This window comes from Sarcophilus harrisii, chromosome 3 (genome assembly GCF_902635505.1).
Source record: "Sarcophilus harrisii chromosome 3, mSarHar1.11, whole genome shotgun sequence".
Taxonomy (NCBI): Eukaryota; Metazoa; Chordata; class Mammalia; order Dasyuromorphia; family Dasyuridae; genus Sarcophilus; species Sarcophilus harrisii.
The window spans coordinates 466,891,374-466,905,317 of record NC_045428.1 but is presented as its reverse complement, the minus strand read 5'-3'; the positions used below and the strand labels follow the sequence as shown (position 1 = coordinate 466,905,317).

Below are 13,944 nucleotides of genomic sequence, written 5' to 3'. Positions count from 1 at the left end.
TTATATAGTATTAAATACGAATGATTTGGAATCAGTACCTAAGTTTCTGAAGACAGTATATGTTGTTTCCATGCCTGCATGGATGTGATCAGATACATGACAATGCAAAAGCCATGTTCCTGGATGATCTGCAATTAGTTCAATGGTCTGAAAGGTCCCAGGAAAGAGATCATACACATCTTCACGAAAAGATTTATCCAACTGTAGAAACAAAGTGAATACTTGAGTTTTTCTTTGCCTGGTTTCAGTGAGACTAATAGGGGGAATGTGGAGAGGGGAAATTCTTTAAACTCTTCTTATCTCCAAAATATCTTTAAAAAAATTTTTTTTGGGTACAAAATGTCTTTTGATTCTTCTTACTCATCCACCTACAGAGGGTTGACATAACTGAAGGCCCTAATGGTAGTAGCATCAGGCTTTTGATCATTTCCATTAAAAGTTATAATTTGTCCCCAGCTTTCATTCCAGGTCTAGGAAAACTTACCCATAAAAAAGACAGTATTTTGGGGGCTTCTATTTAAATAAATGATTCAAAGTCTTAAGGTATTAAATAAGTTGATATGGTGCTTTAAAAGTTAAGATGTAAAGAAGGATTTCCAAGTCAGATCAAAGCTATTCAATGATTGAAGGTAATCCTGAGTGTCCTAGTGTCCTTAACACACTAGGGTAGAACCCACTAAAGTTTCATTCTGTCCTATTAAGGCTTCAGTCCTTGTTTAAATTCCTTCATTTCTATTACCACTATAAGCAACATAGTCTATCAAAACTTCTAGGCCTTAAATCTTCACCACTGCAACAACCTCCTAAATTTGCTGCAGTGTGGGGCATGAACAAGTAGACTCAGGCTGGACTATAGAGTATTGACTGGGGAGTAATATCTTAGAAGAATAAAGATCAAGAAGAATTAGGTTGCAAAGAGCTCTTAAATGCCAAAAAGAAAAGATTATATGCAATTCCAGAAGTAATAGGGAAACTCTGGAGTTGATGGAGTTGGGAGATTTGTGAGATAGTCACTCCTGTGCTTTTGGAAAATCACACTGACAGCTCTGTTGAGGAAGGATTGTAGTGGAAAGAGACTTGATATGGAAAGATCATTTTAGAGGCTAATCTAATAAATCAGACTAGAGGTAAAAGAAGATGGGTAAGAGGCAGATGTGTGAGTACAGAGAAGGGGGCATATGCAAGAAATGTGAAGATAGAATTAATAGGAACAGACATTTGATTGGACATATGGGATGAGGGACAGTGAAGAGTTGAACATGATACCATAGTTGTGAACGAGATGTGAATATCTCTGGGAAGATGGTGGTGTCTTGGATAGACATAGGGAACTTTGGAAGAGGTGTGGGTTTTTGGGGAAAAGATAATCAGTTCTGATTTAGATATGTCAGGCTTGTCCCTATATTACATGTGAAAAAACTGAGGTTCAACTTAATTGACTTGCCCACGATCACACAATTGGCTAGGCATCAGAAGTGGGAGTCAGATTTGTATATCTCCTGACTCCAAGTTCAGAGTTGTTCCTACTGCCTGGTGGTACATAATGGTGATGTAAATGTCACATGTTAGAAATGATTCTTTTGGTCTCTTCCATCTGTGAGGATCTTTGATCTAAGCAAAGTTCAGGAGTTTTTCTTAACTCTTTTTCCAGATCTTTCTCTTTGAATGGGTTCATTAATATTTTCCTGAGGATCAGGGACTTTCTACTGAGAGATATTTATAAAAAGACCTGGAGCAAGATCTTGCATTCAAATCCCATTTCATCATACTAGTTCTTATGATCATGAATAAGTAATTTCAATTCTCTGGGCCTGAGGTTCACCATCTTGAGAAATCTTGTCTATCTTATAGAGTTATTAAAAGGATCAAATAGAACAAGCTATATGAAAACCTTTTTCATCCATAAAAATATGCATGAAACAATTCTTTTTTAACTGGAATATATTATAGAAAATAGGTAATTTTAAAATATGGATCATAGAACATATTATTAGGAAGATATATTTACATGATTATTTTCTGTCATCTTTGTGAATTGAGAGAAGATGTTGTGTGGAAGAGATAGTATGGTAAGATAGAATAAGAACTGTAATTTGGAGTCAGAGCAATCTCTACTTTGCCACTTATCTATTATTTAACCTTGGGCAAGTAATTTTCCCTTTCAAGGTACAAGTTTCCACATCTATAAAATAAGAGAGTTTGAACTCACTTCTAAAGTCCTTAGCTGTTAAGATCTCATAAATTGCAATATATCACAAATTGTATGAAATAACCTCTGTTCATGGTGAAAGTAAGTTCATTTCATGTTATGAAGTCTCCCCAGAAACATTAAGCATTTGGGACTCACTTGGCTTTTACTTACCTTGAAAAGAAAACTTTCTGCATGAAAATGAACGGTATGTATGTCAACTTCACTTCCTATTCCCAATAGGTACCAGTTTGTCATCGTATTTTCATTCATTATTAAACCATGGAGATTTCCAAATATCTTTCCATTAATAGCTGGGGAGAGGAATAAACTATTCATCAGTCTAAGAATATTCATTATTTAATCCATCTTTGAATTGTTTGGGCCAAAACTGAAAACATCAGTTTTCTAGATTTGAAATAATTTCTCCCTATTTACAAATATTCCCACTTATCAACTCAGACCTGCCCAAAAATGTCCCTAGACTATAAAAATCAAAAGCATCAAACACAACCCCACAATCTGATATGAATTCATAATAATGAATGAACAATAAAATATTTAAGTACTTTTGTTCAGTCATTTTCCAGTTGTGTCCTATTCTTTGTGACCCATTTAGGGTTTTTTTGGGCAGATATTGGAGTGGTTTACCATTTCCTTCTCCAGCTCATTTGAAAGATGGGAAACTGAAGCAAATGGGATTTAATGACTTGCTAAGGATCGGATAGCTAGTAAGTATTTAAGGTCCAAGTTGAACTCAGGAAAATGAGTCTTCCCAACTCCAGGCCCAGCACTCTATTCCAGCTGTCCTGTTAAATACATACTATAGGCCAGGCAATACCAAGTTCTTAATTCTAAGTTCTGGGAGTAAAAATATAAAAGACAGACACTGCTCTATAAGAGTTATATTTTGAAGGGGAGTGGTGACCCGAGAGGAATGTGTTACTTATTAAATTATACAGATGATGAATGGACCAAAAAAAAAAAAAAAAAAAAGGAAACCATTGGAAAAGTACAAACTCAAACTTTCCAACCTTAAAGGTTAGATTTTAAACTATTATACCTCAATTAGGTCCTCAAAAAATCTTGGCAATTCTTTCTTTATCAGTAGCTTACATCCAATTACATTTCTTATAGTATAAGTTCCAAACCTTGAATACTCTCTGAAGTTCCTAACTCTCCCTCTTTTAAAGGTCTATCATATGAGAAAAGGCTTACTGTGTATGACTTTAGATTAAGTTCATTCTGTTTGGCCTTAGAAAGTAAAACTGATAACAAAGGGTAGGAGTCATAGGAAAGCAAATCTAATTTAAAATAAGGAAAAAACTTACTATCAATGAGAGCTGTCCAACAAAGAAATGGGGTGTTCTCTACTATAAGTTTTTCATCAGAATTTGTAGTTATTTATCAGGGATGGTATAAAAGGAATTCATGCTCCCAAGAGATTTGGGCATTAGGTCCATCTCTCAGATCTGTAATTCTAAATGCTGTGATAATTTCCCATGCTCTGGAACAAAATAAAATATAACTCCAAGGGAAACCCGACAGGTGCTATTGCCTAAACTTAGATGGATATGCAAAGACACATGTCTTCAATTATTTTAATTTTCAAAAAATATTGCACTGTCTCTATTTCACGTTAAGGAGTTGTTGACATTCAGAAATGGAATTCTGAACCCATGCCTCAGCCCAATTTTTGATCTGACCTTTTCATGTTGTTGACCCAACTCTTACATACCATGCATTTTGTTGCTCTCCACAAAATCATCTGTGTGCTTAAATTTTCGTGGGTCCTTATTGAGATACTTTTTGATATTTTCATTCAGATACCAGGATTCGTTTTCATTAAACACCAAAAACAAAAGGGCAAATTCATAGTCAATATCACTTCTTAGTCCCTTTTCATTCAGCACTCCTTCTCTACAAGTTATCAAAGGACCCATCAAACCACTGTAAGTGTCCTGGAAAGAAAAGAGGCAATAGTTAAAGGTTATATTTAAAAATTTTAGTAAAAATCTCTGGAAAATATGTTCAGAAAAATTTTGTTTATTTGAGATAGCAATGTTAATAAACCATATGTCATAAACCCAGGGCCAGAAATGGAATTAGTTTGGAGATTATGTCTCAAATTTTATTTTGTATCCCTGACCATACCTAATGCAGGTTAATTATCTGTTAAATGAACTTTCCCCGGAATCCAGAAAACAGAGTTGAGTAATTTAAATTTTATCACTTTCATAAGATCTTTTTTTATAGAATTGAACTGCAACTTTAGTCTTTAGAGACTAAATATTTACAATACTAGAATGGAAATTGAGATCATTCTTAATTTCAGTCAAGCAGGTAAATACTTAAACTTTCTATAGAATCTGACTTTAGCTTGAGTTCTGGTCATAGCACATATTTAATATTTGTATTTATCTCATTTTAAAAGATCCATTATTTTCTCAATTCATTAATCTACTCTTTAATGAGTTGTTCTAGCTAAAGTATTCATCACCTGGTAACTAGGATTCTGATGACGAGCTTCTCTGAACTTGACTTAACATAGGATGGCACAAAAGTAGTTTGTCAAAAAGCCTAAACTTGAACCTTTTCCAAGCTGCTAGCTGCTGCTAGGGAATGGACTGAAAGTAGCAAGGTACAGTAGAAAGAGCATTAATTCTAAAATTGGAAAACCTAGAATTGATTGATCCCTCCTCTTCTGACTGCTAGTGTGTACCAATGGGTAAGACACTTTACTTAGTTTAGTATCCTCAATTGTAAAACAAAAGCACTGGGCTATATGGCATTTGAGGATCTTCCCAAAGAAAAGAAGTCTATGCTCCTTTGAGAAACCAGAATTAATTCAGTTTTACAATGAATCTTAAGAGGAGGACCTTAGTGGAGGCTTGAACTGAGCTATGAACCAAATATAACTCAAACTCTTAACATTCATTTAATCTTTATTTAATGAAATCTCTTCAGACATTTTAATGAGGAGGACAGTGAGGATAGGGATGATATGTGATGCTGGTCTTTCAGTCAGAAAGACTTGAGTTTTAAACCTGTTTTAGATGTTTACTAGCTATGTGAACTTGGACAAGTCATTTAATCTCTCTAAACCTGTTTTCTTGTCTGTAAAATGGGGATAATAATAATAGTACCCACTTCACAGAATGATTGTGAGGATCAAATGAGATATTTGTAAAGCTCTTTGCAAACTTTAAAATATCATCTAAACATTACATAGTAGTAGCTGTATTAGTAGTAGCAACAGCAGCAGTAGTAGAGACTTGCTTCATTTGCCTCCTTAGCAGCCTTGTGTTGTGTGGGTTTCTTCTCCAGGACCCTGTCTTTAATTGTCCAGCCGCTTTTAATGCTTTGTTTTCCCTTATTAGAAAACTACTTGAGAGCAGGTCTTGTTTTTCTTCATTTGTATCTTCAGTGCTTAACTAAATGCAGCTTAATGAATGCCCTGTTACATCTAAATCTAAACCTAAATCTAATCTATTAGTCAAATGGGAATAATACTCACCTTTTAAACTTTTAAACTTTAAAAAAAATTTTTTTGGGGTACAAAATGTCTTTTGATTCTTCTTACTCATCCACCTACAGAGGGTTGACACAGCTGAAGGTGAGATTCAATACACATGTCTATATCTAAATATATATATATAGATGCATATATATAAACATATATTTATAATATAAAGCACTACATAAATATTAGTTATTATTATTATTTCTTCCAATTGAAGTTAATTCCTTTTACTTTATAGTGGTCCATATGTCTCTTTTCCCAAAAAATAATACATAGAAAGTTATAGATCCAAAGGGGGAGAATAAAACATAACTTCACTTCTAAAATATATTAGATTTTTTAAAAATTGAAATACCCCAAGGGCTCTCCTCCACCTGGTTTTTGTAAGAAATTAACATAGAAATTTCTAGAAAAATGCTTTAAAATTAATTTATGTGTTCTGTGGTCTTTCTGACTGAGCCTAAAGTGAAACAGTGTAAAGGGGAGAATTTATGAGAAAGTTTAATAATTTTTTTTCTACTTGAAGACATGTACAGTTCTCAATGATTAAGACTTCCAGTTCATTCTTCATATTTACAAAGAAGTCAAAAAGAAAGTTGATTAAGGAAAAATAGAAAACTCTTATAAAGGTAATTCTATAGACACCAAAGAAAACAATTTAGATGAGAAGGAAAAAAATGAGAATTGTCTGAAGAAACCAGTGTAGTTTCATGGAAAACTTACTAAATAGTTCAAATATTTTAAAAACAGATCTGTAGAAAAGATGTCAGCAAGAAAAGGTTAGTGGAAAACTAGCTATATAGAGGAAATTAATGCAGAAATGGGACATGGACCCATAAAAGTTGTATCAGGAGATGTCTAGAATAGTCAGAAGCTGGCGAGGAAAACTAAGGACAACATAATAGATTTGAATTTCTTGTTTGTTCATTTAGTTTTAATCATACTAGGAAAAAAGGAGGATCAAAAAAGGAATTGGACTTTCTAAGGAGCAAATGGGATGGTGATAATTAAAAACAAGAAGGTGATTCAACGCTTTCTTTTTTCTTTTGTCTGCCAAAATAATTATGTATATTTGAACACCTATATGTAAAATTTAAAGTTCCTTGAATAGCTTGGATTATTTCATTTTGTCTTCATATCCCTATGTCTTTACAGTGCTTGGCCTATAGGAGATACTTAATAAATGCTTGTTACTTGATTAATGAATCAACTATAATTGTTGATTATCAACAATAGTGCTGTGAGAGTCCAAACAGTCAAGGGCATCATAAGCTGAATTGAGAGTTGTCCATAGCTTCCTAGAATATAGAAGAGATAGTCCCACTAGATTCTGCCCTTATTAAATCCCACCTGAAGTATTATTAGGTACATTTCTGGGGACCACAGTTTAAAAAGACATTAATAAGCTGGAGAGAGACAGCTAAGAATTGTCCTCAAACTTTTTAAATAGGGGGCCAGTTCATTGTCCCTCAGACTGTTGGAGGGCCGGACTATAGTAAAAACAAAAACTTTGTTTTGTGGGCCTTTAAATAAAGAAACTTCATAACCCTGGGTGAGAGGGATAAAAGTCCTCAGCTGCTGCATCTGGTCCGTGGGCCATAGTTGGAAGACCCCTGGATGGTTAAGGGTCTTAAGTCCATGTTATAAGAGAAGTGCCTGATGGAACTGGAGATGTTTAGCTTATAAGAGGTAAGATTCATAAGAAACATGATAGCTATCTTCAAGTATTTGAAAGAATACTATATGAAAGAGAGATTAGACATGTTCTATTTGGCCCCAAGAGATAGAACCAGAAGAATTGTACACAATTTAGACTTGCTATCAAGAAAAACTCGCTAATAATTAGTGCAGTCCAGAAGTAGAATGATGAGGTTGTAAACTTGGAGGGTTTCAGGCTAAGGCTAAAGTAAAATTTTTAAAGTAAAATTTACTAAATAAATACATTTTATTTATTTATTTATAAATAAATGATTTACTAAGGTAAAAAATTTCTGGCTATTGTTGGCTCTGTTATTGGGTATTTTTTTTTTAGTGTGGGACTAGACAAGGTGTTTGTTGAGATACTTTCTAGTTCTCAATGTTTTGAGAGTGTGCATTGAAATGACCATGGGCATATTTTTGACCCTTCAAATCTCTGACCTTTAGAGGCAGCTAGCAAGCAAAGTGGATAGTGTTGAACTTGGAGTCAGGAAGATTTGAATTCTTAAAACTTTCTCAGCTATTCACCAGGTCCTGAACAAATTATTTAATGTCTTAGCCACAATTTCCCCTTATGTAAAATGGAAGACTATAATATCTATCTCATGGGCTTGTGGTAAGGATTAAGTGAGAGAACATGTGCAGTGCTTTTCAAACTACAATGTACAATATAAATGCTAGATATTTATATCTAAAAAATGAGGGGGTTTGGACTTTGATGATCCTTTGATAGAAGGTTTCTTCCAGCTCTATATCTATGATTCTATGGCCTGACAAAAAATAGTGCACAAAAATAGTCTTTGAACATACAGAATCATCTCTATGAGTAAGGCATGTAGTAGAGTTTTATCAAAAGGAAGGAGGACTAACAATTCTTTGGTTTTTTAAACAATTATTTGTTAACAGAAATTCTCTCATCGCTACTGAAAAGACAACATAAAGCCCACGTGCTATTAACAATGATTCAATAGGGTCATTTTTATAGAGGAAGAGCAGGATATCTTCTAAGAATGATCATATTTTCAACATTAGTTTAAGAAAATTAGTATGATTAATATAGCATCTTGAAATAAGAATTAAGTTATGTGATAGATTTTCTCAGCTCTCTGACATTAGGAGAAATAGAAATCAAATCATCTCTGTGATTTCATTTCATACTCAACAAGTTGGCAAAGGTGACAAAATACAGGAAACAAAATACAGGAAATCAATGCTGCATAGGTTGTGGGAAAATAGGCCCATTAATGCACTATTGGTGGAGTTGTAAATTGATCCAATCATTCTGGAAAGCATTTAAAATTTTTCTTTAAAAGTGACTAAAATGCTCGTTCATACCTTTTGAGATGCTACAGCAAGGTTTATATGCTTTAAAGAGGTCAGGGTCAAAAACAAGTCTTACATATACCCAGATATTTATAATAGCACTTTTTGTAGTAGCAATGAGCTGGAAGAGTGTGTGTGTGTGTGTGTGTGTGTGTATAGAAACACACATAAATGAATATATATGTATATATATATATTCATAAATAAGGGAATGGTTAAACAAATTATGATAAATGAATTGGAATGGAATATTATTCTGGAGTGGAATGGAATAAGGAACTATGAATATGAAGACTACAAAGAAGGATGAGAAGACACAGGAACAGCTGAAAAGAAAAATAACAGAATCAGGGAAACAATATACACAATGACTGCAATAAGATAAAAAAGAGCAAGAGCAAATAAATTCAGAATTGAAAAAAATGTGAAATTAAAATGACTAAGAAGAGATCCACGTTTATACTTCCTCCATCTTTGAAGAGCTGAGGAAGGTGAAGTGGCAATGAGTGTGGAACATCACATACACTTGTTCCTAGAGCTGATTAGTTTTGCTGAACAGTATGTTTTCCCTTCATTTAAAAGGTTTTATCATAAAGGCTGCCTTTCTGGAGAATAGAAGAGTCAGGGATATATGGGGAAATGAAGGAGATGAAGGAATCAATAAAATTTTAAATGACTTAAGATGGCAATGGACAAAAGCTTTTATGGCTGAATTTTTCCTACTTGAACAATTATTGACTAGAGACCTACCACTTTGAACCAATCAGCAGCACTTACCAGTCACTTAAGTAGCACAAAATTTCAGCAACAGCTTTATGTTTATTTCAATTTCTCTCTAAATTATTTTGACACTTACTCTAAGTCCCAAACTTGAAGGTTAAAACATTAGCCTGTATTTTTTCCTTCTTCAATGTTTTGCACTATGAATGACATACTTTTTCGCTTATACTTATTGCTATTACTGAAGGATCAAGTTAAAAATAATTTTTAAACTTTACTGCCATGAATGTGAAGGTTATATTTAAAAGTTTCATAGTTGCTTCTTCATGTTACCTTCATAAAATTTGCTGTTGAGTAGTAGGCCCAAGGGATACAATTTGGGTCAGAGGGGCCTGGCCCTGACCTTTTAGGGATATTCCACTGGTATGTTTTGACTTCTCCTGAAACAAATAAAAATAAATAGAAACACTTTGTTAATATTAGTTTTGGGTCCAGGCCAATTACCTGAAATATCCAAACATGTAATTGTGCATATTAGTCTCCCATAATATCATTTCTTTTAATATAGACATTAGATGTAGCTGGCAGGTCCCAATTGTCCACATTTTGTGGAGTCTCCATGGAAGGTTTCTACCTGAGGCATACGTGTATGTACATATATTTACATTTAATAGTTATAGAATAGATAAAAATTTTGAACTCAAACTTAAAATTTCATAATGAACCCTCTGAATCCCATGCCCACAGATAAAAAAACTCCCAGTAGAGAAACTTTACCTAGTTAGGTCAGCAATTGTACTTCAATTTATTATATTAGAGAGTCACCTGGATTAAAGGTAAGGTTCAAGAAGTTAAATGACTTTCCCAAAGTCATATGATCATAACATGTCAGAGACAGGACTTTAATGTAGAGCTTTCTGTTGCTGAGGCTGGTTCTTCATCTACGTTGTCTCTTTGTTAACTTCATGATAAAGAGTTCTCCTGTTTTTCTGCAAAAACTCTTTGGGTAGATGTCAGGAAGAAGAGAATAGCAACTCTCTTCATCTGACCCCACGTGTTCACTTTCCTATTACTGTGATTTCTAGATTAGTTTTTTAAGTTTCCTTCCACTTCTGGACTCCCAAGCTTTGCAGTTTACCCTTTAGTCATAAATACATTGATGATTCTTGTGAGGAAAAAACTGGTTCTCCAGATTCTCCTAAACCCTTCTAGTATCACTTTAAGAGAGGGATTAGCCACACAAAATGATGCACTAGAGAAGCCTTTACTCATGGGAACAACAGAGTTTGTCTCTATTTCACCATTGCACCTAACTAATCCAGAAACCTACCCTTTGCAATTCTAAGATAGTCACTTAGGGGAAGATGAGATAACCTAAATCAGACTGGTCAAACATGTGGCTCATGCATGTGCCCACAACACTTCATGTATATCTAAATCAGATTAAAATGTAATTGGAAATATTTAGCAAAATAAATAAAAATGCAATGTTATGTTTTTAAAATCAATGTGTAGTCCATAAGAAATTTTCTGTGTGGTATAGTGGCCCCTGTTTCTATTTAAATTTGATACCACTAATCTAAAGCATTGCTACCACAAAAAAAAATTGGGGGATATGAGTGAAGAAAGAATAGTTTGCCTCTTCTTGCTTTCCTGATGTCTCCTGATGCTCTTGTGAAAGACCATTGTTTACTTTGCTCTCCCTACTTTCTAAATAAATACTACCCAATATTTAAATCATTCTTTCAACAATTTCTTCTATGATGAAGAGGCAACATGAAAATAGTAAGAAAGACACTAGAGTTGAAAAGGAAAGACCTCCTTGATCTGCTATTTTTTATCAGTGTGACTGACGTTGGTTAATTCACTTAACCTACACAAAAAAGGCTTCTATTTCATCACACATGTAATGAGAGGATTGGGCTTGATGGATGCTACCTCTAAATCTATCATCCTATGACCTTATGATTCTATGATCCTCACTGTTCTTCTTACTAACTGTGATTTTGGCCAATTCATAAGATCTTTCTGGGTCTCATTTTCCTCATCTATAAAATAGGTAGATAGATATTGATTAGGTGATCTCCCAGCTCTATATCTATAGAGATGATGCAATCAAGGGTTCCCAAATCCCCCAACCCTCATTTATCTCCCTCTTCTCCTAAGTCTAACATAAAATCAGCATTCCATCAATAGCTTAAGATTCAATGTACGATTATGCTAGTTTGACTGGTTACTTGAATTTTTCTGGGTGTTATTTGTGATTCTTAAACACATTGAAAGCTTCTTGATAAAGCCTAGAACTAAGCACATAAGAGGAACTCAGTAAATACTTGCTGATTGATTGATTCATTAGATATCTTATATTTAGAGTAATTATTGAGCCCTTAGGTGATATACAAGACACTGATGGGGCTGGCATTGCCTCTAGGATATCATTAGAATTTGAGATATCCCTTACCTGGCATTGTGATTGGCACTGCAAATTTTTCCCCACTATTCACGTCTTCTACACCATGAGCTGATATGGAGTATGGTCTGGTGGCTTTGTTCTTAAATACAATGAGGATGGTATCACCGACCTCTGCTCGAATCAATGGGCCTAAGGTAAAACAAAAGAACCATGAAAATTACAATTGTTCCTCTTAATATTCAAAGGGATCTAAGTTCATGAATATTAAGAATGAAGCTTGGTCATCTGACTGTCACCCCTTGTTCATTCCATATGATTAACCCAACTTTTCTTTCAATCATGCTAGTTGTGTGGTCCTGGGCAAGTAAATTAACTCAATTTCCTCACCTGCAAAATGGGAATAATAATAATACCTACATTGCAAGGTTGCAGTAAAGATCAAATGAGATAATAAATGTAAAGTGCTTAGCACAGTGATTGGTACATAGCAAGTGCCATATAAATATTAGCTACTTTTTTGTTGTAATGATTGTCCCTTGATGGCATCCTTTACTCTTTGGAGATCTTTACTGGTAATATTTGGAGCCTCATACCTGCTATACTTGATTCCATCGCCCTCTGCATGATACTTATCTTTAGTCCTTCAGCAGCAGGACTCTCCCAAGTCTTGTAGAGATAGAGCTGCTCTAGTAGAATATTTCATTTTAATAAATTTGAGTCATTGATTTTACTGGAAAGCTTGAGATCAATAAAAAGCTTTGTATTTGTTAAAAGTAAAACGGTCCTTTCTCTTCCTTTTTAACTCTGGCCCCAGTTCATTCTGTGCCTGAATTAATTTTTTTCAGATGGATAGATGGATAGAGATAGAGATAGATATTCCCAAGTTATTAGAGTGCATCCTGGAAGATATAATCACTCAAAGGATTTTGGTCATTTATTCATACAAGAATGGATAAAGAATGTCTATTGTTCATATTTCAACATCTATCTCAATTGATACCCTAGAGGGCTTATCCAATTCTGTATGTATGTATGTGTGGTATATGTATGTCTATTTGTGTGTATGTATATCCGTGTACATATATATATATATATATATATTTGTGTATATATAATACATACAAATATATATGTTTTATATATATAAATATATACACACATAGAGAGAGACAGAGAGACAGAAAGACAGAGAGAAGGTTGTATAAGCCCTATAAGGTATCAATTGAGATGCATGTTAAAATATGAACAATAGATATTTTTTAATCTACTTGGTCTTTCTCATGTGAATGTCCAGTTTTGTCATCTGTGAAATGGGAATAATAGTAATCTATGGTAATTAGCTTCATAGGTCTAATGAGAGAAGTAAATGGAATAATATGTGTAGTGTTTTCCAAATCTTAAAATACTATATAAATGTCTGTTTGGAAGAAAATAAATTTTATATCTCTGAAAAAACATCTTTTTCATCATAAAGTTGTCAATTTCAATATTTCATGTTGTTTGTAAAAGAAAATTTAGATATTCTATAGTTTGTATATGTATATTTATGTGTATATATATATACATATATATATATAAAACAAACATATATACACATATAAATACAAATCATACCATAATTTAGAAATGCAGACTTTCATATGCATAGTTTTATTAGGCAGATATGAGTCACTTGTATTGTGAAGATTTACTTACTTTTCAAGGGTATAGATTTACTGAATTCTGTCCTTTGTGACAACTTTAGAACTGCAACTCTTGCCTTAAGCTTTTGAAAATGAATAGCCACAAGTCATCTGCAATCAGATTATTTTAATTCACTCTTCATCTCTTGAAGCCCAAATTAAATGCCATTTCCCTGACAAAGTACTCTTTGATCTCCAATACCCATACTGGTTTATAAAAACCTTTCCCCTTAGACCTTATAATAACATTGGGATATAATATTGTATATTGTTGCTGTGTTATTATCTTATCCCTTCTATGAGGTTGGAGGTTGGTATCTTATCTAACATTTATGATGCCTATATTATTATGGTATGCCACTTTAATTACTCAGATGTTAAGTCAAACCTTAATACA

At 33.6% G+C, this 13,944-nt stretch overlaps 1 protein-coding gene across 1 annotated transcript in view; it reads right to left on the bottom strand.

The window, feature by feature from the left end:
• HEPHL1 (hephaestin like 1) overlaps nt 1-13,944 on the bottom strand; it is a 90,855-nt gene that overhangs the window by 4,432 nt on the left and 72,479 nt on the right. Inside the window, exons 14-18 of the mRNA XM_031961008.1 lie at nt 11,914-12,054; nt 9,786-9,892; nt 3,927-4,149; nt 2,363-2,502; nt 39-201 (exon numbers count right to left, since the gene is read on the bottom strand). Of these exons, the coding sequence (XP_031816868.1) occupies nt 39-201; nt 2,363-2,502; nt 3,927-4,149; nt 9,786-9,892; nt 11,914-12,054 (774 nt within the window). The remainder of the gene's footprint in view (nt 1-38; nt 202-2,362; nt 2,503-3,926; nt 4,150-9,785; nt 9,893-11,913; nt 12,055-13,944) is intronic.